Genomic DNA, 26,324 nt, shown 5'->3' with positions numbered 1-26,324 from the left:
GTCGAGCTTCATCGGCCTCCCACGCGCGCCACGATCGTCTACTGCGACAACATCTCCGCGGTGTACCTCTCCTCCAACCCCGTGCATCATCAACGCACCAAGCACGTGGAGATTGACCTGCACTTCGTCCGCGACAAGGTGGCGCTTGGCGAAGCTCGTATTCTTCACGTCCCGACGGGCTCACAGTACGCGGACATCTTCACGAAGGGGCTGCCGACGTCCGTCTTCGAAGAATTCCGAACCAGTCTGAATATCACTCCAAGTGCCGTTCAGACTGCGGGGGGTGTCGAAACCTGAATCTCTGTACCGTTGTAACCACCGTAGTCCGAGTCTTCAGTAGTCCCTATTCATGCGCCTGCACGCGTCTGCGCACACCTCTGCTCGCCCACGATCTCATGATCGCCGTGTACTAAACCTGGCTCCCCTGAGCTCATTTACAATCCAACAGACAGTTCTACAATCCTTCTGAAGAGAACGTCAAAAAGAATTTGCGACGCACCAAGAACTCAACGTGAAGGTTCGGCGCGTGTTTGGTGCGGAGTGTCATCTATGTAGCAGAGACATAGATGACACTCCGCAAAGCAGATGGTTTCATCTGGAGTCTGGTCGATGTGTATGGTGCTGCCCAAGACGCCTTTAAGGCTGACTTTTTACGTGAGTTGGTAAATCTTGCAAAAGATAATCCGCACCCGATTTTAATCGGAGGGGATTTTAATTTGCTGAAATTCCCTCATGAGAAAAGCAAAGGCATTTTCGATGGACATTGGCCATTCTTGTTTAATGCTGTCATTGATAGCTTAGACTTAAGAGAGGTTTTCATGTCCGGTCGACGGTTTACTTGGGCCAACGAGTTTACTGAACCCACATACGAGAAACTAGATCGCGTGTTGATGGATACCGAATGGGAACACAAATATCCTATGGTGTCCGTCCGCGCACTAGAACGTATTGAAAAACTGTCTGACCATGCTCCTATCCTGTTAACCACTGGAAATCCTCGATCTGTTTGTAAGCGGCCGTTCAAATTTGAACTTGGCTGGTTACATCGTGAGGGTTTTCATGAGATGGTTAAGACGGTTTGGGAAAGACCAGTTCGAGGTGGCTCTCCAATATTGAGATGGAATAATAAGATGCGTGTTATGCGCAAACATCTCTCTGGTTGGGCTGCTCATATGGCTGGTATTCTGAAAAAAGAGAAGGCTCGCTTGTCTAAAGAGATTGATGATCTTGAGGCCATAGCGGAAGTGAGACCGCTGTCCATGCAAGAGATTGATCTTAAGAATCAATCCAATGCACAAATGGCGAGTCTTCTTCGCGAAGAGGAACTCAAATGGTATCAAAGATCCAAAGCCCAATTCATTTTGGAAGGTGATTTGAATACGCGATATTTTCATGGATTAGCCAATGGCAGACATCGAAAAAAGCGTATTCACTCTCTTATCCAAGATGAAGGGGTGATTGAAGGCCACGAGCAACTCAAATCTTACATTACTAATTATTATAAAGACATGTTCGGTCCTCCGGAGGAAAGCTCTTTTTCTCTATAATTTTGTTACCGAAGGTTAATGAGACAGAAAGGATTCAGCAATATAGACCTATCTGCCTATTAAACGTCAGTTTCAAGATTTTCACGAAAGTGGCCACCATTAGACTTAATACGGTTGCGGATCATGTCGTTCAACCATCACAGACCGCTTTTATGCAAGGAAGGAATATCCTTGATGGAGTGGCAGTGTTGCACGAGACGGTACATGAGATGCATTCTAAGAAATTAAATGGGGTTATTTTAAAATTAGATTTCGAAAAGGCGTATGACAAGGTCAAGTGGTCTTTTCTACGACGAGACACTTAGGATGAAAGGTTTTCTCCAGAGTGGCGCGCTCTAATATACGATTTTGTGTATGGAGGTAGTGTGGCTATCCGGGTTAATGATGACACCGGCCACTATTTCCAAACACGAAAAGGGTTACGCCAAGGGGATCCGTTATCACCGATGTTGTTTAACATCGTAGCGGACATGTTGGCAATACTCATAGAGCGGGCTAAGTCTGATGGCCAGATTGAAGGTGTGATCCCACATTTGATTGATGGGGGTTTATCTATCCTTCAATATGCCGACGATACAATTCTTTTTATGGATCATGATCTCGAAAAAGCTCGTAATCTCAAATTAATTTTGGCGGCTTTTGAGCAGTTGTCGGGATTGAAAATCAATTTCCATAAAAGTGAATTGTTCGTTTCGGTGATGCCCAAAACGATATGACTCTATATACAGAGTTGTTTGGTTGTGGGCAAGGCCAATTTCCTATTCGCTATTTGGGTATTCCGATTCATTATCGGAGACTTACAATTGCTGAATGGAAAATTGTGGAAGAAAGATTACAAAAACGCCTTAGTAGTTGGAAGGGTAAATTGTTGTCCCTCGGAGGGAGATTGGTTCTCATTAATTCAATACTGACAAATATGGTACTGTATATGTTATCATTCTTCCTGCTGCCAAAAGGAATTCTGCATAAACTCGATTATTATCGATCCAGATTCTTTTGGCAAGGGGACAGCGAGAAAAAGAAATATCGACCGGTTAAATGGAGTGTAGTCTGTAGTCCCAAAGATCAAGACGGACTGGGAGTTCATGACCTAGAGGTCAAGAACTCAGCTCTGCTAGGTAAATGGCTTTTTAAGCTTCTTACTGAGGATGGGATTTGGCAAACTATTCTTCGTAGAAAGTATATTGGCTCGAAGGCGCTATCCCAAGTGGTTTGGAAACACAGGGATTCCCACTTCGGGCTGGTCTCATGGCGACTAAGAATGTTTTCTTTCGCCATGGTACTTTCTCTATTAAGAATGGAGAACGAGATACGCTTACGGGAAGATGTTTGGTTAGACAATGCTTCCTTGAGAGAGCAGTATCCTGCCTTGTATAGTATTGTTCGTCGCAAAGGTGATACCATTGCCACGGTAATGGCTACCTCACCTTCGAATGTGACGTTCGAGACGGGTTTTACTTGGACAAAGGCTTTTGGCATGGAATGATTTAATTCAACGGTTGGGAGATATTCAATTATCAAGCTGAACCGGATGAATTTAGATGGAATCTTCATGTAGATGACACTTTCTCGAGTCAAATCTTTATACAATGCGATTCTTCATTCTGATATACCGGTTGATAATAATAAGAAAATCTGGAAGATGAAAATACCATTAAAAATAAAAAAATTCGGATGGTATCTTCGTCGCGGAGTTATTCTTACCAAAGATAATCTTGTCAAGCGGAATTGGTATGGAAGTGCTAGGTGTGTTTTTTGTCAACAAGACGAAACTATTAAACACCTTTTTTCCAGTGCCATTTTGCGAGATCTATTTGGTCAGTCATCCAAGTCGCATCTACCCTGTATCCCCGACTAGTGTAGCCAATGTCTTTGGCAACTGGCTCCACGGTATCAATTCAAGGTTTAAGTTGCTTCTTAGGGTGGGGGCGCTAGCAGTTATCTGGGCACTCTGGCTAAGTAGAAATGACAAGATTTTTAACGATAAAAATTGTTCTTTGTTGCAGGTCATCTACAGATGTACAGGTATTCTCCGTTTGTGGTTACCTCTTCAGCGGATGGAGAACCGAGACCTATTTACGGAGGTCTGTACACGGTTGAAGGCTACGGCGAGGGATACTTTTTCCCTACATGGGTGGCAGCATAGTCTACGGATTGCAGCACCACCCACACCATAGGCGATTTATGATTCATCGTTCCGATATGTATTTCGCCTAGTTTTTTATATCTTATTATTTTTTTGGTTACAGACTTTTTGAACGGCTGTGTGCATCCTAGTTATGTAGAGGCTGGATGTAATTGCTTTCCCGAAAGTAATAAAGCATCCTTTATCGAAAAAATGTAGCAGAGACATCTCATCTCGTATTCGTGGGAGTCAAAATATTGGATAAAGTGTGGCTCTGGTGCAACTGTGGCCGTATGCAGCTCATGTACACGCAAAGAGTTCGAGAAAGATGTCGCGACTCCAAACCGCTATCTTTTTTTTAAGGGTGTTTTATTACTCAAAAGTTTTGACGTAATACACCGGCCTCTGCATAGTTAGAATGCACACAGCCGTTCGACAAGTTTATAACTTTAGTTCATAATAAAATGTAACGAGAAATAGAAGTTCATCATGTACTAGGAGCCACAATCCGCATACTATGCAGCCACCCGCTATCTGCTGACAAATATCAGCGTGCTCCGTGACCGCACCACGGCTCCCCTCGTCTCTAGCTAGTGAGTTCTGGAATCTGGATGTTGTTGCATAGTGGTATGTGTCTACAATTAGACGCATGCTGATAGATATACTGGTTTTATATGGAGTCTTATTAATGTACATATATACATGGAGCTCCAAATTAACAACATAAGTGAAACTAAGTTTATAGCGGAATGCTACATCCCGTGTTTGTGTTGGGGCTGATTTCAACATGATTAAATAAATCTACTAAGAGAAACAAAACTTAAAAAAAAAAACCGAGGTGTCTATTATATAAATAGTGCTATTATATAAACAGTGTGAGAAATCGCAAGCCAGAGTTACTTTGTCCAACAAGTGTTGTACCTCCGCTAGGAGGATAGCTTGCTCTTGAAAGGTGGAATTTGAACTATGAAGGGTATTTCAAAAAGTTAAGGAAAAAGTTGGTTGAAAAAGTTGATCTTACAAATAATGTTTGTGCATTAAGTTGATAACGTGAATGCAATGATCAAAGTAAAAAGTTTATTGTAGGGGGATGTGACCATTTTTTTCATTCAATAATGCTACATCTATGTGAAAATCATTTGGAAATAAACCTAAGGGACAATAGTGACGTGTGCATATCAGATAAAAAAAAGGCGATGTCAGTATTCCGTATTCCATAAGGAATAAATATCAGCTTTGTTTAATTCGACGGATTTATTACTTTACCAAGAGACCACGAATCATTTTCTCCTTTTATCCCTAGTAAAGTGTCAAAAGGATGTTATAAAATTGTAAAAAACGGTCTTTTGTATTTATTGATATCGCACAAACATGCACAATATAAAGGTCTAATGTGAACAATATATATCTTCAAAATTAAACATCCCATACGTAAAGTCAATCAATTAGGATAACCTTTTGACAAATTAATTATTTTGAGGGATAATAAATCAAACTAATAAGAATCAATAACAAACATAAAAGATTAGATATGAGCCCATAGGCATCTAGACAAGATTGGAACCGATGACGCGAGTGCTGAAAGGCCTAAAATGGATAATTTGATAAAGAGAGCATATGTTGGTGATATAACATGCGACTCATGGAAGAAATTATAAATAATCTGTCATTTTCTTATATTGATGCTAAGTTTTACAAGAGTTTAGTGTGATGCACTTTCGCCCCCCCCCCCAATCATTTGATGAGTTGTGTACTTGATGGATTACATCGTTTATGGGAATTTTTGATCTTGTGTGGCAGTTGGAGTAGTGACTTTGTGTTGGATCATTTGGAAAAGTAGAAACAATGTTAGTTTCATGATGTTAAAATGAAGGAACTCTCTAATGTGGTATTCTAAGTCATTAGCTAAACTACTAGGCTAGACTTACAGATCGTTGATCAACACGTGGTAAAGATATGTGCCCAAAATCTAGTGAAGTTGATGACTGCAAAAACTTCAAACTGGTATTTGGCGAGCACCTGGTTAAACGGATATGAGTGAGGTTGGATTGCCTATTGTTCTTGCGGCCTATAAACTTTCTTAATTAGAGTGGTTGCTGAATTTTTTGCGTGGTTGAGTTGCGTGAGTGTGCATGTTGGATGAAGAAAGTTGTAAATGTGGAGACTTGGACTAAACAGAACATTTGTTTATAGATTTGATTTTATTAAAGCATCTCCAACAAGGTTCACTATTACATAGTGACTATATGGATACGGGTCAAAAAACCTACGACAATGGATAAAAGATCCGTTGACCGGCTCCTCTAACTTATGTGAAGGGCCCTTTGGCCACGGAAGCAATATCTCATTAGTAAAGGTGTTCCACCTTGCCTCGTTTTCTTAAGGGTTATCACATTAGTTATGTTTTTTCTCATTGTCTTGTGTCATCTCACTAAACCTCCGTTGACAAGGCCACTATTCCGTAAAGGTGTTCCACCTTGCCCCATTTTCTTAAGGGTTATTTCATTAGTTATGTTTTTCTCATTGTCTCGTGTCATCTCACTAAACCTATGATGCAAAGGAAATGTCTCATTTTCATTGCCTTGTATTTTTTTTTGACTGTATTCATTGCCTTGTATCATCTCCCTATACCTACAATGCAAATGAAAAATATCACTGCCTTGTCAAAAGGTTGGAAAAATACTGAATTCTTACATAGAGAGGGATCTAGCCACGAAGGAAAATGTTATGCTAAGAACATCCAATATTGCAGATCCTCACGACTCTATGCATCAATTAAAGAAGTCAACGACAAGCAAGTATGCTTATAAATATAAACGCACTGAATTTAAATGGATGGAAACAAGATGTTATATGTGGCTTGAGACAAGTCTGGTTGAGGAAGTCAGCCCACACATGAGATGGTTGACGACAACAGATCTCGCCGTCATGGCCAACATTCGCTTTGATTTTTCTTGTGTCACATCAATTTATTCTAATATATAACATCATCGATGTGAAATGGTCAGCATGTAACACTCCTAGTTATTAAGATAGTATATTTTTCAATGTCCGGTAAGGCAGTGATATTTTGCGAGGCTGTGGCTGTAGCTAATCCGCATCAAATTGTGTTCATCAATGCAGCAAGACAGGAGACATGTCGGGTGGACCCATCAACCCCATCATAGAATAAACAAAAAATCGTTTCAAGATTTCAGCTGGAGCGCGTTTGGTTGCCTGGACCTAAATCGTGCACCATTGTGCCAGTGAGATGGGCTCACTTGCGAGTAGCGAACGGGCCATGGGCCATGAAACGCGGGTCATTTGGTATCCTAGGCGGCCTGTTCTGCATCGAAGAGGGAAGCCAGGCCCCATTGTTTGGGTGCCTGCACAGACTATTTTCTTCCCTGCTTGTGCAGCCCACACCTTATTTGGTTGCAGATATGAGCATGCTGTGGTAACTCCTTTCCTTAGAGTGGTAAGGTTACCCAATACTGCTAACTGAATAACAAAACATTCTGCAGATTCAGTTCATCAAAAGATGCTGGTAATACGCATCAAATACGTACTGGGCGATGCATCACGAGTGAAGCAACTATATTTCGTGATGCATCACAGGTTCATCACGTACACGAGGATTAGTATATACCACCTCGAACAAGTTCATCATTACAGACCGGGGATTAGGTTAAGCAAGTCCTAGCTAATGGAGGGATACGAGAGCACCTCCCAAACTAAGCAGATCATGACCAAGGAAGCAGAAGCACTAAGCAGGAAACTGGTTGCAAAGCCAGGTTCTAAGCCAGCTCTTCCTCTCCGCTGGCTGTAGCTTACGGTACTCAGCATACTCTTCCTCGTTGTCTGCAATAAAGTCGATAGCCCTGACCAGCAAGTTAGGTTGGAATAGCTGCGCCCTGCAGACAAACCGAGGCGTGAAGATCGTCTTCATCTGAGCATAGTTTGTAATCGGGGTCCCGACGTACTGATGATGCCTCGGGTAGCGCTGCAATTCAGAAGGAACAACTGTTAGTGCGAACGATAATCACATACTTTCAGATCTATGAAGGAACTCAATGATGCTTACTACCTGGATGTACTCGTCCTAAGTCTCTTCATCAGCAGCATAGAGCAACAACCATCTTCGCTCAAGTCCAGAATGCGATCGGTTTTCATCTTCAGTATGACACTCCACTTGGTCCTCCACTTTCTGATGTGGTTGTACAACTGAAGAGTGGTCACATGTATGCCAGCGAATGCAAGAACATCAATAGCTACCTTCTTCATCTGCTCCTTTTTTAATCCCCTGTTAAAACAGACGCCGCTATGGACGAGCTGAACCAACCGGTTGAGCATAAACTCTGAAAGCTCGGGTTTTCAAACCATGGAGGTTTCCTTGAAATCAGATATTGGTGAGCATTGACAGTAGGAGCAGAAAAATAAGGGGAGCCCAATGGTATGATCGCCTACATGACAAACACTAGCAGATAAATGAACTACCACTACCACATCCACATCCTTAAGCAGTACCACATCAATGAACTACCACTACCACATCCACATCCTTAAGCAGTAGCACATTAATGAACTACCACTACCACATCCATATCCACATCCTTAGAACTACCACATCAATGAACAACGAGAAAAGTAAGAGTGGCCTTACAGACAGAGGAGCCACACGTAGCACCGAGGTCGGGGAAGCATGTGAACCTGGCGAAGATGCAGGCAACACTACCGTCCGAGTGGAAGAGTCGGATGCAACGGCGGCAACCGTCCCCGTGGTAGAGTCAAATGCAACCTAGACAACCTCGACGACCTTGACTGGCGTCGAATGAATTTCCTACAATGAATTCGTTCAGACTCCCCTGTGTACCCAAAAGATTTAGATCTAAGGCTAGGGTTTGCAGAAGCTTACCACAACCGAAGTCATCGACGAAGAGGAAGAAGACGACCATCTGCGGGCAGTAGCCGCCGCCACAACCACCGTCACTGCCGCATGCCTCGCCGATCGTGTGGGTGAGGAAGAGTCAGCCATGTCGCTAGATCGGGAAGGCTAGATGAGCTCGAAATGGGGGGAAATGAGGGATTTGGATTTGACGGTGAGAGCGCCGCTCCTATATACGATGGCGAAATTTGAAGCGCGGTGACCGCATTCATCCCGCCGAGATTTTGCCGTCCCGCGCCAGCTTGCGCCATCTCTCGCGGTGGCTCTGCGGGAAGGCGGCGTTCTCGAGTTTTGCGGAGACAAGGGTGACTGGTCCAAGGATGTTTTGAGAACTAGTTCCTGCAACAACGCGGGTGAGGCCAGGTAACCAAACAAATTAACCGAAAATAGCTGACCCAATGCAAGGCAAGGCGAGACCAGGCTAGCAAACGCGTCCCTAAGTCAGTTTGTAGTTGGCCCAAGCATCTCCAAAAATTCGATGGAAAAAAGTGCTCGATCCTGCATGTAAAAATGACGACCATGTGCTATGAATGGTTCAGAGGGACTCACCAGTCCACGTTGGACCCGGCCTTCAGTGTGAATCTGCCATTCTGTGCGACGGCATTCATGAATCTAATTTATCCATCTCTTATTTGTAACTATACTCTCTTGCCGCATTGCGTACTGTAGCGTCGAACAAAACGTCAAAAAGGAACTTATGCACGCCACTAACTCAACGTGAAGGTTCGGCGCGTGTTTGGTGCCGAGTGTTCTATATGCAGAGACATCTCATTTCGTATTCGTGAGCCTATGTAGCACCGTACACGCAAGAGTTCGAGACAGATGTCACGAATCCAAACGGCTATCTACTGGGTAGTGTCGAACAAAACGTCAGAAAGAATTTGCGAAGCACGCGAGCTCGACGTGAAGGTTCGGCGCGTGTTTGGTGCCGATCGATCGAGTGTCATCTATGTAGCAGAGACATCTCATCTCGTATTCGCGTGGGCTCAAAATATCGGATGAAGGTGTGGCTGGGCTGCAACCGTGGCCGTATGCAGCTCATGTACACGCGAAGAGTTCGAGACAGATGGCACGAATCTAAACGGCTATCTGCTGGAAATATCAGCGTGCTCCGTCACCACACCACGGCGCCGCTCGTCTCCAGTAAGTTCTAGAGGTTGTTGCATATATAGCGGTATTTGTCTACAATTAGACGCATGCTGATAGACATACTGGTTTTATAAGGACTCTAAATAATGTATGTACTACATACATTGAGCTCCAAGCAGCTGCATAGCCGAGCTAGTGCAAAATATAAATTATGCATAGTCCCTTGTTTGTGTTGGTGATGATTTCAGCATGACTATAAAACCTAGGGAGAAGAACGAAACTACAAGGAATTCTAAATTGTTTCTCTTTTCAACGCTATTTTATATAATGGGACTTATGATGTTAGAAATTGTGAGTCGGAATTTACTTGTGCAACAAGCATTGTAGCTAAGCCAGGACGCTAGCCTGCTCTTGAAAGGTGGAATTTGAACTATGAAGTGTATTTTTTAAAGTTAAGGAAAATGTTGGTTGAAACAATTGATCTTATAGATAATGTTACTGCATGAAGACGCTAAACTTAATGTAAATATCCAAATAGAAATATATAATGGAGGGGCTAGAGTCATTACTTATCCAGTGATGATATGGAAAAACCTGATAGAAATAAAACTTAGTGTTAATGTGCAACGGGGATGACAAGCACTACGTCACATACCCAGATTGCCGGCACCTAAAAGTGCCGCTAATTCTACCGAAAGTGCCGGCAATAGTTTTTAGAGGCACAAAAATTTTTTTTGTATTTCATTCGGTCGAGATAGCACTTTGCCGGCACTTTTAGAAAAATGTTGTCAACTGTATTTTCAGTCATTTTTAGAAATGCCGCTAGTTAGTATTGCCAGCATTTTTGAAAGATGCCACGGAATCATTTTGTCGGCACTTTTAAAAGATGCCATAGAATTTTTTTGCTGGCACTTTTGAAAAATGCCACGAATTTTTTGCCGGCACTTCTAAAACTGCATGTAATTCTTTTGTCGGTACTTTTAATAATGCCTTCATTTTTTTTGCCACCACCTTAATTAGATGACTGGCATAACAATTTGAGTCAGTTTTATGTAGTGCGTCTATTTTCAAATTGAGACACAAAATAAATGCCTCGGATTTCATTTATAGTCACTATTTAGGACCACCTCCTTTCAATTCCAAAGCTGTATTTAGGACTGAATTGTGATTCACAACCCAGCTCATGCAATTTTCAACATTTACAAAAAGAATTAGTAAACAATAAACTTTAATCACAATCCAATACATACAATTCCAGCACCTATATAACAATCAAGCATTTACAGAACTGAACTGTACATATTCACCATCCAGTGCCAACTCACACGATCCCAACAAGCTAACTTACAGAACTTAACAACCTTGTAGCTCAACATAAGCTTCCTCTTGCTCAACATTTCTTCGCATACTCTTGATTTCTGCATTAAAGCACAATAGAATAAACTACATGCATAGAGAAAAGTAGCAGGCTTACTCCTTAATTATATGTTACTGCGTATATTTATGCAAAAATATCAAGATGCACGGCCCAATTAATAAGCGAGCTGTCAGTTGTGACGGCACACCGCTTCTCCTTTGTGTACCCCATCTACCTAGCGTCCGTCCGCTGAATGCATGTCTTTCCTAAACGCTGCTCGATCGTACGAGTCCACCAACCAGCCGTCCGGTTGATGATTAAGCTGGCGGATGAGCACGCGATTCCGATAACCTACCCAGTCTAGCTACCGCAGTAATTACACCGGTGCATGATGTCCGACGTGACGCCGGCGCTCCCCTGACTCCTCACCGTTCGTACGTACGCGAACAAAAGATCGCGCTTCACATGTAGCCATCGGCTGCTTGACAACTGGGAGCCTCCTCTTCAATTTCCCGCGAAGATTTTCCCGTCTCCGAGGGCCCCCGTCCACCCAAAATCAAATCAAATTCCTTGGACGCCGCCAGCTCACTCCGCCGTCTACCTCCAGAGCGCCTCCCGTCCACAAAACCTGCCGCGTGCTCGCGCGTGCACGTCGCAGCGATTTATACGCCGCTAGTTTCCGGCCAGCGGTGGTCTCAAACAACCGCTTCTCAAGCAGCCAGTAGCTAGACTGTAGTGTACTACGTGCGGCGAGGCAGCAAGAAAGAACGAGCATGAGGATCCAGTGCGGCGCGTGCGAGGGCGCGGCGGCGACGGTGGTGTGCTGCGCGGACGAGGCGGCGCTGTGCGCGCGCTGCGACGTGCAGATCCACGCCGCCAACAAGCTCGCCGGCAAGCACCAGCGCCTCCCGCTCGACGCAGCCCCGGCGACCAGTAAGCAGCAGCTGCCGCGCTGCGACGTCTGCCAGGACAAGGCGGCCTTCGTCTTCTGCGTCGAGGACAGGGCGCTCTTCTGCGGCGACTGCGACGACTCCATCCACCTCCAGGGCACGCTCTCCGCCAACCACCAGCGCTACCTCGCCACCGGCATCCGCGTCGGCTTCAGCTCCGTCTGCAGCGCCCACGCTGACTACCACCCGCCGGCGCCGCCCTCCAGCAACAACAACAACAAGCCACCGCCCGCCGTCGTTCCCAGGGTGGTCCCCAAGGCGCCGGCACCTGTGGCCGCGGCGCAGGAGGTGCCGTCGTCGCCGTTCATGTCACCATCCAGCTGGGCCGTCGAGGACCTCCTGCAGTTCTCCGACTACGAATCCAGCGACAAGGTAAAACGCTAATGTTCTCTTTCGTGCTAGCAATCAATCAACTAGTGTAGAGATCTTACGTACGGTCTCCATCGGTTTGTGTGTGCTGTTGCAGAAGGGGCCTACGTCCCCTCTCGGCTTCAAGGAGCTGGAGTGGTTCGCCGACATCGACCTCTTCCACCACGACCAGGCGCCGCCCGCCAAGAGGGGCAGAACCACGGCGGAGGTCCCGGAGCTCTTCGCCTCGCCGTATCCGATGAGCAACGCGGGATTCTACAAGACAGCCGGCGCGCAAAAGAGCAAGAGGGCACGGGTGGAGCTGCCTGACGACGACGAGGACTACCTCATCGTTCCGGATCTTGGATGAGTTCTCTGAACTGAACAGTTCATAACTACTAGTCTACTATACTCTATTTATATGTGTGATGTAGTAATACGTGTGTAAGTAAAGGATTTTCTGCAATATTGTTGTGCCGATTGCATAATTGCCGTGGAACATAAGAAACTGCAAGGCAAATCGGTGAATACTTGCAGACGAGATGGGTTTCAGGCATGCGATGAATTTGCCTGTTGCGGTGTTACAGTTAGCAGATTATTGTTCCGGCAGAACCTTATCAGTGATGTAATATGTAGATCGCCCAGTAGGCTTGGAAACATGTAACTATGAAGTTCAAGTCTCCCAAGCTTTTACTGTGATTTTACAATGAACAGTGTTTACAGGTATATGCCTGTGATGACATGACTGAGATCATTGGTAAATTAGAGGCTCAGAGTACAGTTGGAGGATCACCCGTACACAGCATGCATGCTTGAACAACAGCCATCACCCGTACCATGCACTTAAAACAGCGGCCAGGGATAATGACACTTCTCCAGCAATGCTTCACCAAGTACACAAAGACGGCTACAGCTTAACACAAACTGCAGAGTGACATATCGCTAAACAAACAAAAGCATGTAAGCACGCACCATAATCTGATTATGATATTCCACATTATCAATTATGGGCCTTCGGATGAGCTCGCTAGGTTCCAGTAAGATAAAGAAGTCGTGAAAATCCTGTCTGGGCTTCAGCAAGATTTCAATGTCAGTCTAGTATTTGCCAGCCCGCGACCATGTAACATTATACATAAAATTCCTCTTCAAGATCATCCCAGTAAACTACACACGTACATGCTTAGCTAATAAGACTCAAGCAGATTGCTACAGATTCCAAATTAAATGTCATCTTTTCTTCAGCAATGAACTAGCTCTTAGGAATATTTTATCGATCTCATCAAGCTCGGAGACTTTCAGTTCTTTTGCAGGTGAATCTGTCCTATCAGAAAGTGAAGCAATCTTCCGCAGATGCTCCTCAAAGTCATCGGGTTCATTATCATTGTTTTCTGTGGGAAACTTATCCAGCCTATCTAGGTACAGAGGACGCTCCTTGCTATCTTCTACTTGCTCCTCTGAATCCGTCTCAAACATGTCAGAGAGATCCTCCGATTCTGAATATGGGATAGACTCTGAAGTTGAATCATCATCAACCTCAGAGTTTTCACCGTCCAGCTTCTCAGACCTTTCTATGCTTTCTGATAGAAGTTCAGATACACTTCTCGTGTGAATTGAGTTAGAAGAATCCTTTTTCACAGAGATAGTGTCTGCACAATCTGAAACAAAAGCAACGTCTTTCACCACACTTTGTCCTCTATGCCCTCCAGCTAACTTCATCTGGGCATGAAGATCTTCAAGCTCTTGCTCAAGCCTGGGTATGTACCGCCGAAGAGCTCGAAGGTTATCTCTATGTTTTGATTTATCCAGTGCCTGATTAGAAATGTTAAATTTAGATAGCAAGGCATCAACACTAAAAGGTACTCCCTCTGTCATGAATTACTTGTCGCAGATTTTTCTAGATACGTATCTAGATGTGTTTTAGTGTATAGGGACATGCAAATCTAGACAAACCTGTGACATCTAATTCAGGGCAGAGGGAGTACAAGAGGATAATTTTTTATTATAGTTTTCCTTCGCATTCTGCATATTTTTCTATATTGGAGTAATATATTATTTGATCCTGAGTAGAACATTGAACACCCTCCCAAATGAAAATAATTGGCTGACTATGTCTTTTGTTGTTATGATCTAAACTCAAGTTCTGATCGATAAACTGATATCTCAGAGAGGTCTCTGCACAAATTAGGAGGATCTTACTGAGCTTGTCTTGCTTGGAAATCAATAAACCACACAGTTACTAGTTTCTGATACATATAATACAAGATGTTGATATATTTATTCTTGGATCGTGATAGCAGAGAGAGAGAACATACCTTCTTTCTAGGAAGAGCAATCTTTGGAGACATTATCTCTGGTGGTGGTTGTGCATAGTTTTTTCCTCTGTACATAATAATTGTATTTCCTTCTTCAATACTGAGTACAATACCACCACTTAGAATAGCTAACTCTGAGGCAATTTCCTTAACCTCCTCCGGTGTGAATGTCTTCACAATTACCTGTAAGGTCTGATGTTTTTTCCAGTGCAAATGCATGTTCAGGATCACTCCCTGGTAAATTCCACGCCTTCCAACAGGCACATAGTTTTTACTTTTTTGGCCCATCTTGAGGAAGTAGAAGTGTTCTTCAGGCGTAAGAACTTCAGGATCATGTGTAGGTTCTGATGGTTCATTTGGTTCAATTTTCTTCAAAGCTGCAAGAAGCCGTTCTTCCTTCTTTCGAGCCTGTAAGAGAACATTAAAAAATAGTGCAAAACATACAAGAATAAATCATCCTGTACAACAATATTTGTACGAGTGAAAATTTCACAACAGTGCGTATAAAAAGAAACACCTAAATTCATTGTAATGTGTGAGCAGTGGCAGAATGGGAATGGGTACTTCTTTGCAGTCTGTGCAACACAAAAAAGACATTTAAAAATCTAATAAGAGATCCAGCTCTCAGCCCTCACAACTATTACAATGATTCATGCTTTGGACACATGAAGCATGATAACTAGAGCAAGCAATAATGAAAGTTCAGCTACCTTACATGACAGTACGGACTAGCAGTATTAGAAGACCATGCTATATCAAGTGAAAGTCGAGCAAACTTCATTATTTTATGCTTTAAGAAATATTCACAAATTAATAGATAAAATTCAAACATTAATAAAGTCTATAACAACTTACTAGCTTCAGTTTGTATAAAATCTTCTCCTCAGCAGTCATTCTCTGAAATTCCTTTTTCTTTTTCCATCTCAAGGATTTCAAAAACCTTGTTACGGCCCTCTTTCCTTTAAGTTTTTTCCTCTTCTCTTTTGGTTTGCCAGAATCATCAACCGGTACCACGGCTCCAGGATTTTGTGGACCCATCGCCATATCTTGATTTTGGCTATTCACAGGTTGACTTGTATGGACGCAACGGCATGTTTGAAGGCTATGACTTGGCGGCCAACTGAAGAACCCGGCATAGGAAACCTTGTGGGAAGTATAACTACAACAGCATCAGAACTCCGACATAACAAAAATGTAGATTACTGTACCTACCTCAGGATAAAACGCCCCAAAGAAGCTGAGCGTGCGCACACAAACAAACTAAACCACAATATACACAAAACCACGAATGCAGAAAACATAGTATAACTGAAAGTAGTGAACTTGTGACTTTGGCATTTCATCGAACACTTAACGCTCACTATTGTTTAGGAGCAGAACTACCGCATCGATAGTACAAAGCACAAGCCCAGATCAGAAAAAACCTCCCTACATGCGCTCACTAGTTACTACACCACTTAGAATAAGAATCGAGTAGGAAGAAATGGTCGACAGGTTTGTTTCTTACGGCGGTGAGCTCGGTGAATATGGTGCGGGCAGCTTCAGCATTTCGTGAGAAGGCGACGCCGCAGTCGAGGGGAAAGACTCCGGATGCGGTGATGGCTGCAGGAGCCACCTCCGTGTGGCCCGCCGGAGCGAGAGGAGACGGCTGGCCATGGCCGCGCCGTGCGGTACAGCGAGAGTTCGAGAGAGCACGTGCGGGAGCGCGTGTCTATGCTTGGGTGTGTTGTTCAGTAGTGGCGCACGCCGGCTCAGGTGGAGAGCCGACGAGGCAGCCGGAGTGGCGCGCGCGGTAGCCTAGGCGCCGCCGTGCCGGCACAGGCAGACTGGCGTGGCGAGTGGGCACCGGCACCGCGCGCAGCGTGCGTATCCTGCGGGGACGGCGGCTCGATTCCGTGGGCCGGCGAGAAGTGAGCGTTGCGGCGTGCGCGAGATGGAGTGGGGGAACTGACTGGGCTGGTTAATCCATGTGAGACTTGAGAAATAACATGGGCTGGTTCGAATGCTCAAAAGAACAAAATGGGCTGGTTCATATGAGGCTTCCAGGTGCGCTGGGCTTGGAGGCTTGGAGCACCTCATACAGAAAACGAGAGGGCTTTTAGGGACTGCTATATGTCGACCTGGTCGGCTGGTGCGGGGGCGGCGCACACCCCAGCGACCAGGTCGGGTAGGCTGGGCCTCGGCCCATTAGCCTCAGATACGATTTTTTTCTTTTTTTTCATTTTTTTTCATTTTTTTCTGTTTCTTTTTTGTTACTAATATTTTCTTTTTCATAATCTAACATTTTTTAGAAAAATAAATTTCGAGATTTTTTCGAAATATGAACAGTTTTAAAACTTAAATAATTTTTAGATCTGAAAAGTTTTAAAATTTGAACGATTTTCAAAATATGAATAATTCAAAAAAAATTTAAACAGTTTTTAAAGCTGAATATTTTTATTAAACAACTCAAATTTCAAATTTGAACATTTTTTCGACTTGAACAATTTTAAAATTTGAAAAAAAAACTAGATATGAACAATTTTTAGATTTGTACAATTTTCAAATTTGAACAATTTTTGGATTTGAACAATTTTCAGTTTAAACATTTTTTAAATTAAAAAATTTGAAATTATATTTTTATCATTTGTTTGAATTTTAACATTTTTAAATCCTATAATAAAAAACAGAAAAGAAAAAAAACAGAAATGAAAAATACAGAACAGAAAAAAACACAACAAAGAAAACGGCCAACTGGCCCAACACCCGAACTGGGCCGGCATGTACCACGCGCGGGGGTGCGCGGCGCGCGGTACGCGCCGACCTGGTCGGTGTATAGGAAATCCGGGGCTTTTACTTCCCTCAAAGACCTACCTCAATATCACATCCCCCTAGCTTAAGATGCCTCCACCACCGGCTAGGCCAATTCGATGCCCTTTCCGCTGGAATAGCTGACCGGAGTTGCGATAGGAAAGGCGTTGGAGTAGATAGGAGTAGTTTTGGGGTTTGTAATTATCGTACATGGCATATCGCATTATGCCGGTGGAGTCTTGGTGGTCATGGTCCGCGGGAGGAGCATGGTGTAAGGGTACATTGCCTTTATGTGTGGTATTGTTTTTTTTTTTTGCGAGAAATCCGCCGATCTATTAATAATCACCAACAGTAGTACAAATAGCCCAAAAAGTAAGAAAAGAAATTACAAATTGGTTCTCGGACCACCTAGCGACGACTACAGACACTAGCACGAGCCGAAGGCGCGCCGCTGTCCTCGCCCCTCCATCGCCGGAGTCAGGCAAAGCTTGTTGTAGTAGATCTTGTTGTAGTAGACAGACGAAAAGTCGTCATGCTAAGGTCCCAAAGGACCAGCACACCAGAGTAGTAACCATCGCCAATGATGACAATCATAGATCAGAAGAGACTGACATGAAACCACACCAACTAACACGAAAACCTACCAGATCCCAGGAGATCCGATGGGCACACAACTCCACGCGCCCTCCGTCAACGCTAGTTGCACCACCGGAGCGAGGATACGGCGGGGAGGACCTTATTCTGACTTCAAGATGTAGTCGCTGCATCACCATCCCAAAAAAGAGATTGAAAAGCAAACTAAATTAAGAACGAAAACTCCCCGCTGGCGAGGGACCGTGATCCACCACACCTCCAAGGTACCAAGGCCACCTTAGGTGGAGCGAACCAGCGATATCTCCGGCGAGGAGGACGGAACCCTAGATGGGTTCTGTAGCTTCTCCTCGAAACAGGCATTCGGCCCGCTATATTAATATAGCAACCAACCGATACAACATGCACGCTAGGACCGCAGCACAACCAAGTCCAAAGAAACATAAAAGAAAGAAAAGAGAAAACAATGTCGACGCTGGCAGCTCGACAAGAACGAAGATGACTCGCAACCTTTGCGCCCTCCGAGTAGTTCCACCACACACCTAGCCTACCGAAGCCCCGCGTATCAAACAACACCTTCAACAAGGAAAGCGACGACGACACCGCTGCTGCCCGGACTAGTCCTAGGGTTTCCCCCGATACGTGGAAGGGATTAGGGAGGAGGTACACCCGACGCCCTTCAAGAAGGCAGGGCGACACCCGCAGGTGTCTCCGCGTCGGTGTCGGGCATGCCAACAAGGATTTCTCCCGCCCACCAAACCCACACCCCCGAAAGCTTCGATGTGCTCCACCTAACTTCCGCCCACCAGCACACGCCACCGCGGCCTTGAAGCCATCATCGCCATCTTGTTGTGGTCACCGGAGCAGGGCCTGGAAGTAGAGAATAGCAGTAGCCGGGCCGGAGGTCCCAGCACCTCAGCCGCGCGGGAGGGAACTACCTCCACCGCCTTCGCGGTAGCCGACCGTACATGGCAGCGAGGTCAAACCAGGCCCAGCTGGCCCGGCCGGGCCCAAATAGGCCCGTAAAGTCCCCACTGCCGAGCTGCAGCGAGGCCGGCCGGAGCACCGCCGACACCCGGCCTACCACCACCGCGACTTCTCCGCCTCCAGTGGAGCTCCGCTGGCGAGCCAGACGCGGCAGCCCGCCCAGCCCCTCCGGGCCTCGCCTGGGTCCAGATCTGGGCCTAGCAGGCCCTGCATCCCGGCCGCCGGCCTCGCTCCGCCACCAAGGGCCGCGCCGCCGCGCCTCCTCCCACCCGACGCACGGAAATCACGCCGCCGCGCCGGACCAGCGCCCGCCGAAGAACACCGCCACGAGCCCGAGATCCCCGCATCCCTGCTGCGCCGCGGGTAGAGACACCCCCGCCACCGCCGGCACCGCACAGGCAAGGCCCGGCGGCTCAGGCCAGCGGCGGCGGCAGGGGAGAGCCTGAGAGAGGGCTAGAGGAGGTCGGAGAGAGGGCGCGGCCCGGCCGCCGCGGGGGGCGGCGCGGGTCGCGAGAGGAAAGGGGGTTCGCGAGAGGTCGGGTCGAGGGGGAAAATGAAAGTTATTGCACTGCCTCCTGGTGGTTTCCGCTGTGTTTTATGGACTAATATTTTAGTTTAGAAGGAATATGTCATAGGTAATTCTTGTAGTGGTGTACATGTATTGGATTCAAGTGTGGATGACATAAAGATAAAAATATACCTTAAGTTTTGGCATCAAGATCATCCATTTGAAGAGAATAATATGGTATGATTAAGAAGTTCTTGTGTGAAACTCAATTTTACCATCCTCTCTTTATAACGGCTGACAAAATATCATTTTCAGTACGACTCGCGAGGGGGCAGGATCTCTGATCCAGCAGATTGGGATGCAAAATCCTGAGGAGAAACAAAATGATCTACTAGTACTTCGTATAATAAGAAATTAAGGGACGATACCCATGTTGAGTTTGACACGCGCGCTTTCACGGCCCGCCATCACTATTTTACTGGTATGTTGTTGACGCGCTATGCACCAGCAGGGGACTTTGACACTTGGTGAGCAATCATGCAGGTGGGTTTAACTTGTTGGCCACCCCTGCGTTACCTGCCGTGCACTCTTTAGCGTACTCCCGAGCGACTAGTTGCGGAGGGGCGTTGAACACTTGAACTAGACAGTCTAGACAAGACAACCGGCCGGCGGCGGCACAGGATATGACACCAAGCAAGCAAACCCGTCTCCGCGTGACTGCATCTCTGTCGTCGTCGTAGGGATTGTTCGTAAGCTCTGCATCTGGCTTTGTCGTTCGAGGAACGAAAGGTTGACCCTGAACAGGTAAACCGGGATGCTTCGAATCCATACATTCGAGTATTCGACTGTCAAACGGGAGAGAGAGAGAGAGAGAGAGAGAGAGAGAGAGAGAGGGAGAGAGAGAGAGAGAGAGGGAGAGAGAGGAGAGGGAGAGAGAGAGAGAGAGAGAGAGAGAGAGAGAGAGAGAGAGAGAGAGAGAGAGAGAGAGAGAGAGAGAGAGAGAGAGAGAGAGAGAGAGAGAGAGAGAGAGAGAGAGAGAGAGAGAGAGGTTGAAATGCATTCAGTCACTGGAACGTTAGGTCATCCGACGACTTCAAATCTTCAATGGATTCCGTTTACAAGCGTTGGCTTTGTACCAGTCGCGATCGCGCAGTCGTGGCCAGGAAACGGCCGCGTTTTGGCCAGTGACGGCACCCTGGCTCGCTCGTGCCCAGGGTTGTCTGAGCGCGCGCCACCGACCATAGCCACGTCCGCTCGACCACGATCGAATCGACGTACGCGCCGGCCGCCCCAACAGCCCATGCAATCACCGCCACCACGCCCGCGGCGCCGCCAACGGCCGTATCATCCTCGTGCACGCACGCACGGAGCGTGGCGTGGGCGGTGAGCGTGTGAGGGATGGGATGGCTGACCTCTCGCGGCATGGCACGCCGCGCGCGTGATCGACTGTCTCTTTCGCGCGCACGCCGGGCATTGCGATCCGATTTGTTTTTAGGACAATCTCCCAGTCCGATTGGTGTGCATGCCGTGTCAATGCCGCGGCCGGTCCGGCCGTGAGCGCACGATCGGCGACGTGGCCTACGTGGGCGGCTTGGTGCACGCACAGGCGCGGGCGGGCTGCGAGACCAGACCTGGCAGCAAACAGCACAGCCCGACTTCGATGGATAGACATAGCTCTTAGAGCGCGTCCCTCGAAGCACACTCAAAACTTTTTGGGATTTCTATTTTCGTGCCCTCGGGTCCTTAGTTGTGCTCAGTTTTCCCCAGCTCCTTAGTTTTTCCTCAGTTTTACCCAAGCGTTTGTCTGAAACCATCACACGTGATGTAACGGCCGGTTGCCCGACGGTTGACCGTTATCTTCTGACTAGTGGGGCCACGTAGAGCCTGCAAAGACACGTCAGACCATCCATCTTTGTTTGACCGTAAGCATCGTTGTATCCCTGACCAAAACGCGAACGAGTGGGGCTTCGGTATATCAAATGACAAGTGGGGCCATAACGCTGATACAAGGGGCAATACACGGGTAGGATTAGATTTTTAAACGGAGCTCTACGAGCGATGGCACGGAGGAGGTGGCATGCGGGGTGCCGAGATGAGATCGACGTCCACAAAGAACTGCATGAGGCGAGACCGGACGCATTAGATAGATATGAACTAGACGCGTTTAACCATGCAAAGAAGAGAAGAAATGGTCGACGACATCGACGACCACCTCAAAACTTTGACCGACCGTGTCGGACACGAACGCGAGCAATGTAGAGAAAACTAGTGTCTCTCCTTTCTGGCGTGTATAGGTGGGTGCTAGGAGAGTGTGGTGGCGAAGGGAAAGACCTCGCGGCGGTCTGTGGCGTCCAGCATAGCGGGTCGGCGTGGCCGTGCCCACAACGGCGTGCATGCATGATCGACATTGGCATCAGCATGTACGTTCGGCATTGGCCTCGGCGGTATCTCTGGTGTGTCAGTGATCGAATGAGGGGACGGGATTGAGGGTGCATCCCGACGTTGACCTAGCAGTGGCGGCGAGCATAGCCGTTCTGACCATGCCGATATCGGCATCGGCATCGTTTGGAGGCTGTGGTGCTCGAATCAAGTTGGGATTTGTTTCTTGTAGGCCAAAATGAATTTGAAACAAGTTTCATGTTGAAGGTTAGGTAACGAAAGTTTGTAACTATCCCAAAATTATACTAGCGCCATGGTGAGGTTCTTTTTGATAGAGCTATACGGTTGGGCAAACTTTTTTGACACTTTTTAGATAGGGTTCCTTGTTGTTACACGTATGGCATCATGTATGGAAAATTTGGGGTCATTTGGAGATGTTCGAAAAATCACTTAGCTTAAGCGCATGCCGTTTCGTCTCGCTGAAACCAGCTTTTCTAACAAGGTGATTTTTTCTACCTTCTCTAAATAACCTCAAATTTCATACAGCTGATCTTCTATACATAGATAGATAGATTGTTTCGTTTTTACATTTTTCGAACTTTTTATTTCCCTTTACAATACCCAATTGATTTTCAGGTCAAAACCTCGAAAAACAGCATCATGTATGGCATCATTTTCACCCTAAATTTTCTGAAACTTTCCCTTTCAAATATTCCTTGTTGTTATAGGTATGCCATCATGCAGTTAGCGGAACGAACCCAATAGCATGTGTTCGTCGTCGGAATACCTCGAAGACAAGATCATGTACTGTAGCAATCATTTTAAACACCCTTTACAAGATTAATACGAAAATACGAGAACTTGGCACAAAGCTGTGTGGTCAGATGACCACACAGGTCGTCAACGTGGCTCGTACTGCCATCATGTATACCAAACTTGGTTAGGTCTCACCTTGAAAACCAGCTTTTGTAACAAATTAGGCATTTTTTCTCGCGTGAAAAGTAATGGCTACAACAAATTGTTGATGGTTTATCATTTTGTGATGAAAAGTAATGGCTATAACTAAATCGGTGATGGTTTATCATTTTTTGCGTGAAAAGTAATGGCTACAACAAATTGTTGATGGTTTATCATTTTGCGTGAAAAAGTAATGGCTACAACAAATTGTTGATGGTTTATCATTTTTTGCGTGGAAAGTAATGGCAACAACAAATTGGTGATGGTTTATCATATTTTTAGCGTGAAAAGTAATGGCAACAACAAATGTTGATGGTTTATCATTTTTTGCGTGAAAGCAATGGCTACAACAAATTGTTGATGGTTTATCATGTTTTGCGTGAAAAGCAATGGCAACAACAAATCGGTGATGGTTTATCATTTTTTGCGTTGAAAAGTAATGGCTACAACAAATTGTTGATGGTTTATCATTTTGCGTGAAAAGTAATGGCAACAACAAATCGGTGATGGTTTATCATTTTTTGCGTGAAAAGTAATGGTACAACAAATTGGTGATGGTTTATCATTTTTTGCGTGAAAATAACGCCAAAACAGTCTATAATTTTAGCGCGCAAAATAATACGAAAACCGCCTTGACATACTGAGGGTGGAAGCTAATTAACCGCCAACGTGAGAGAGGTTATCCCGCCCGTTCCTATATCATACGATCAACGGTCGGTGGAGCACGATCCGCGTGACATGGGCTAGACCAATCAGAGCGATGATGCACGTGCCGCGGAGAATTTGTGAAGAGAGGGCAAAACTTCAGTACTATCAAGAAACCAAGGGCACCAGTAGTAAATAGACTAAGGATTCAAATATGAGATTTAAAAAATGGGAAATGCGTATCTTGTGTGCACATGAAACCCATCTGTGCCCACCTCAACCAGTTTGGCAATACCAATATACATCAAAGGCCAGAATTGTACTCATTTAGACAAAGCATGATTTTTTGGGAAGCCGTTTTGGGAAAGGGCTTATTGTGGACAACCATGCACCTTCTCATGTTTCTGTCAGTGATTTGATATGCGCAATTGTGGTAAAACTTGATTTATCTAAGATTTATCGACGATTTGAAGTAAAGTGACGTACTGTGGTAAAGACCTACAGTAGGCGCCACTCTTTTAGTGATTTTTTTGCACATTAAATGACTCATTTAACTAGTTAATCCCATTTGTTGACTCTCTCGCTGACCAGCCACTTCGAGGGCAAAACCGGCGATATTGCGACCAGCCGTATAGGGTGACTCGAGGGGAAAATTGAGCTACACAAAAAAAATGCTAGTATTCCCGAAGGGTATACCTGAGCATATCTAACTTCGTGGTTAGGACTCGAGGACACGCGCACTGTTGATGAGGACGCGGGATCGCGTGGGATGCGGTCGGAGACGTGACCGGACGCGTGCCGCGTTGCGTGGGTCCAAGACGCGCAGTACGCAGGCCGTGCACGCGCAGACGCGACGCGGGTCGCATTAACCACCCCTCGCTTCATAGATGCGCCTCCGCACTCGTCTCCGTCACTCTCACTCGCTCACGCATCGCTCAACCTCCTCTCCCATCGTCCCATCATCTTCTCCAAAGCAAAACCCTCCCTCTCCCTCTTCCTCTTCCTCCGCCCTAGAGATGGACAAGTGAGGGTGCCAATCCCATCGTCGAGGTTGGCCCAAGCGCGACGCCTTCGCTGGTCGCTCCTCGATCCCCTCGAGCGGACGACTCCCCGCCGCCGCACGCCGCCGTCGGCCGCTGCATCGAGGCTGCCGCCGCCGGTGGCGGGCCGATCCCTGCGGACACCCCCGCCACCCCGTGCCGTACGCTCCCGCCTAACCCCGACGACACTTCGGAGGACCTATGGAACGTAGGTAACTACGGCTTGCTTCCTTTTTGCTTCCCCATCTCCTTTGAACCCTATTTTTGCTGGTGTAGATGGATCTCGTAGACGATGAGTATTGGGCCAATATTTGCGCCGAACTCTTATTCCATTTTGTTTTGATCACTTCTTGATTCTCGCTTAAGATTTGGGGTTCAAGCCGTTTCTGGGTTAATTTATGCAAGTAATATTGGATTCCCACCGCTTAATTTATGCAAGTAACGCGGGGATCTCAATCATAAGGCTTTATGCACTAATCAAAAGATATCAACCGCTTAATTTTGTAAACAATCTCGAATGTCGTTCAAGATCAGATCTATTCAGAATCTAGAATCGTTTCTGCCTCAGGATGATCGGTTGCACACGTTTTTACGCGAGTAGGACTCAAATGAACCATCGTCGCGGTGCACAAATCGCCAGATGAAGCATTTCGAGTTCGCTTCACACCTCTCCCCGTAGATATCATCGTATCCACCTAACCGAGGCTGACACTCGTTTTTCTTAACTTTGTCAACATGTACGTTAGTCATCGTTGCAACTCATTCAATCAAAGCCGCTTGATATGGATCGATGTCCGGGCATGCCGCGCCGGCACGACGAAGAGCAGAGGATCGCCAAGACTCGCCAGCGATGCCGGGACGCAAGGCGCCGCACATCTCCTGCCTTCGCCAAGCGAGGTGTACAAAAGCCCGTTCCGCACCAGAGGACTCGGCGCTCATCGGACTTCAACCGCCTTCGTCACGCATGCCGAGAACATCACACACCTTCCCCAAGGTTGGCACGACGGTGGAACGGCCCACTCCTTCCGCGCTGCTACTGTGGCGCTCGGCATGCACCTCCGCAAACCTTGCAGCGGGTGGAGATCTCCGCCGGGCGCATGCCTCCGCCAGCCCAAGTGCTCCCAAGGGGAGCAAGAGCAACAAGTAGAGTGGAGAGCCAGATGGGTAGGCGGGAGTTCTGACGCAGGCTGGCCACGTTGCCGCCTCCTAGTTTGTTGTTGGGATCCCTTTGTTGTTAGCTAGGGATCCCTTGTTGTTATGTTAGTATGATGGTGCTCGTGAAGAACCTCACAGCATTAGTGTTGGCCGCCAGTGTTTCCATACCCATCCATATTATCTAGGATTATCTATCCTTAGTCTACTATATTTTGTTGGCCGCATTTTTAAGCTTTGATTTACTATGACCGGAATTTATCGTACATTATCCAAGATTTGCTTCTAGATTTAACTACATACATATGAACCGCAGGGAGTACTAGATTTACCGCCATATTGGGTAAACAACGAGGGCCAAAAAGGCACAAATAATTGAAGAAAGTCAGAAATGCAAGCTTTCTAGATTTTATACTAATTGGGTGAAAAGAGCGTAGAGAAAGAGGGGAAAAGGTGCACGAATAGGGATGCCACTTGGGGCCGAGAGAGACGTAACTCCAGCCTCGCTCACGTGCAACCGCCAAACGCTTCTCGTCCGTCCCACGCGGTCCCTACCTCACCTCCCCCACGCGACGCGGCCCACACGACTCGCCCCACAAGACGCGGCCCCACACGTGACAGAA

General features: G+C 46.3%; 2 protein-coding genes across 2 annotated transcripts; one reads left to right on the top strand and one right to left on the bottom strand.

Moving 5' to 3' along the window:
- Positions 1-11,800: 11,800 nt before the first annotated feature.
- On the top strand, positions 11,801-12,735 carry LOC124678519 (B-box zinc finger protein 24-like). Its single transcript, XM_047214391.1, has 2 exons — positions 11,801-12,364; positions 12,459-12,735. The coding sequence occupies exons 1-2, from the start codon at positions 11,816-11,818 to the stop codon at positions 12,708-12,710; spliced, it is 801 nt and encodes a 266-aa protein (XP_047070347.1). The 5' UTR covers positions 11,801-11,815; the 3' UTR covers positions 12,711-12,735.
- A 624-nt stretch (positions 12,736-13,359) lies between these two features.
- On the bottom strand, positions 13,360-15,750 carry LOC124678450 (uncharacterized CRM domain-containing protein At3g25440, chloroplastic-like). Its single transcript, XM_047214341.1, has 3 exons — positions 15,508-15,750; positions 14,653-15,060; positions 13,360-14,149 (listed from the first exon to the last, which is right to left on the bottom strand). Exons 1-3 carry the CDS (start codon positions 15,694-15,696, stop codon positions 13,568-13,570), a joined length of 1,179 nt encoding a protein of 392 aa, XP_047070297.1. The 5' UTR covers positions 15,697-15,750; the 3' UTR covers positions 13,360-13,567.
- Positions 15,751-26,324: the final 10,574 nt, after the last annotated feature.

The sequence above is a fragment of the Lolium rigidum genome, chromosome 7 (assembly GCF_022539505.1).
Source record: "Lolium rigidum isolate FL_2022 chromosome 7, APGP_CSIRO_Lrig_0.1, whole genome shotgun sequence".
Lineage (NCBI taxonomy): Eukaryota > Viridiplantae > Streptophyta > Magnoliopsida > Poales > Poaceae > Lolium > Lolium rigidum.
The sequence above is the reverse complement of the archived record's forward strand: the minus strand, read 5'-3'. Positions and strand labels throughout refer to the sequence as shown.

Coding starts and splice junctions, on each gene's coding strand:
- LOC124678519 (XM_047214391.1), top strand. CDS start 11,816: ATGAGGATCCAGTGCGGCGCGTGCGAGGGCGCGGCGGCGACGGTGGTG. Junction 12,365..12,458: donor ACTACGAATCCAGCGACAAG/GTAAAACGCTAA, acceptor GTGCTGTTGCAG/AAGGGGCCTACGTCCCCTCT.
- LOC124678450 (XM_047214341.1), bottom strand. CDS start 15,696: ATGGCGATGGGTCCACAAAATCCTGGAGCCGTGGTACCGGTTGATGAT. Junction 15,061..15,507: donor TTTTATACAAACTGAAGCTA/GTAAGTTGTTAT, acceptor GTTCTCTTACAG/GCTCGAAAGAAGGAAGAACG. Junction 14,150..14,652: donor TTGCTCTTCCTAGAAAGAAG/GTATGTTCTCTC, acceptor ATTTCTAATCAG/GCACTGGATAAATCAAAACA.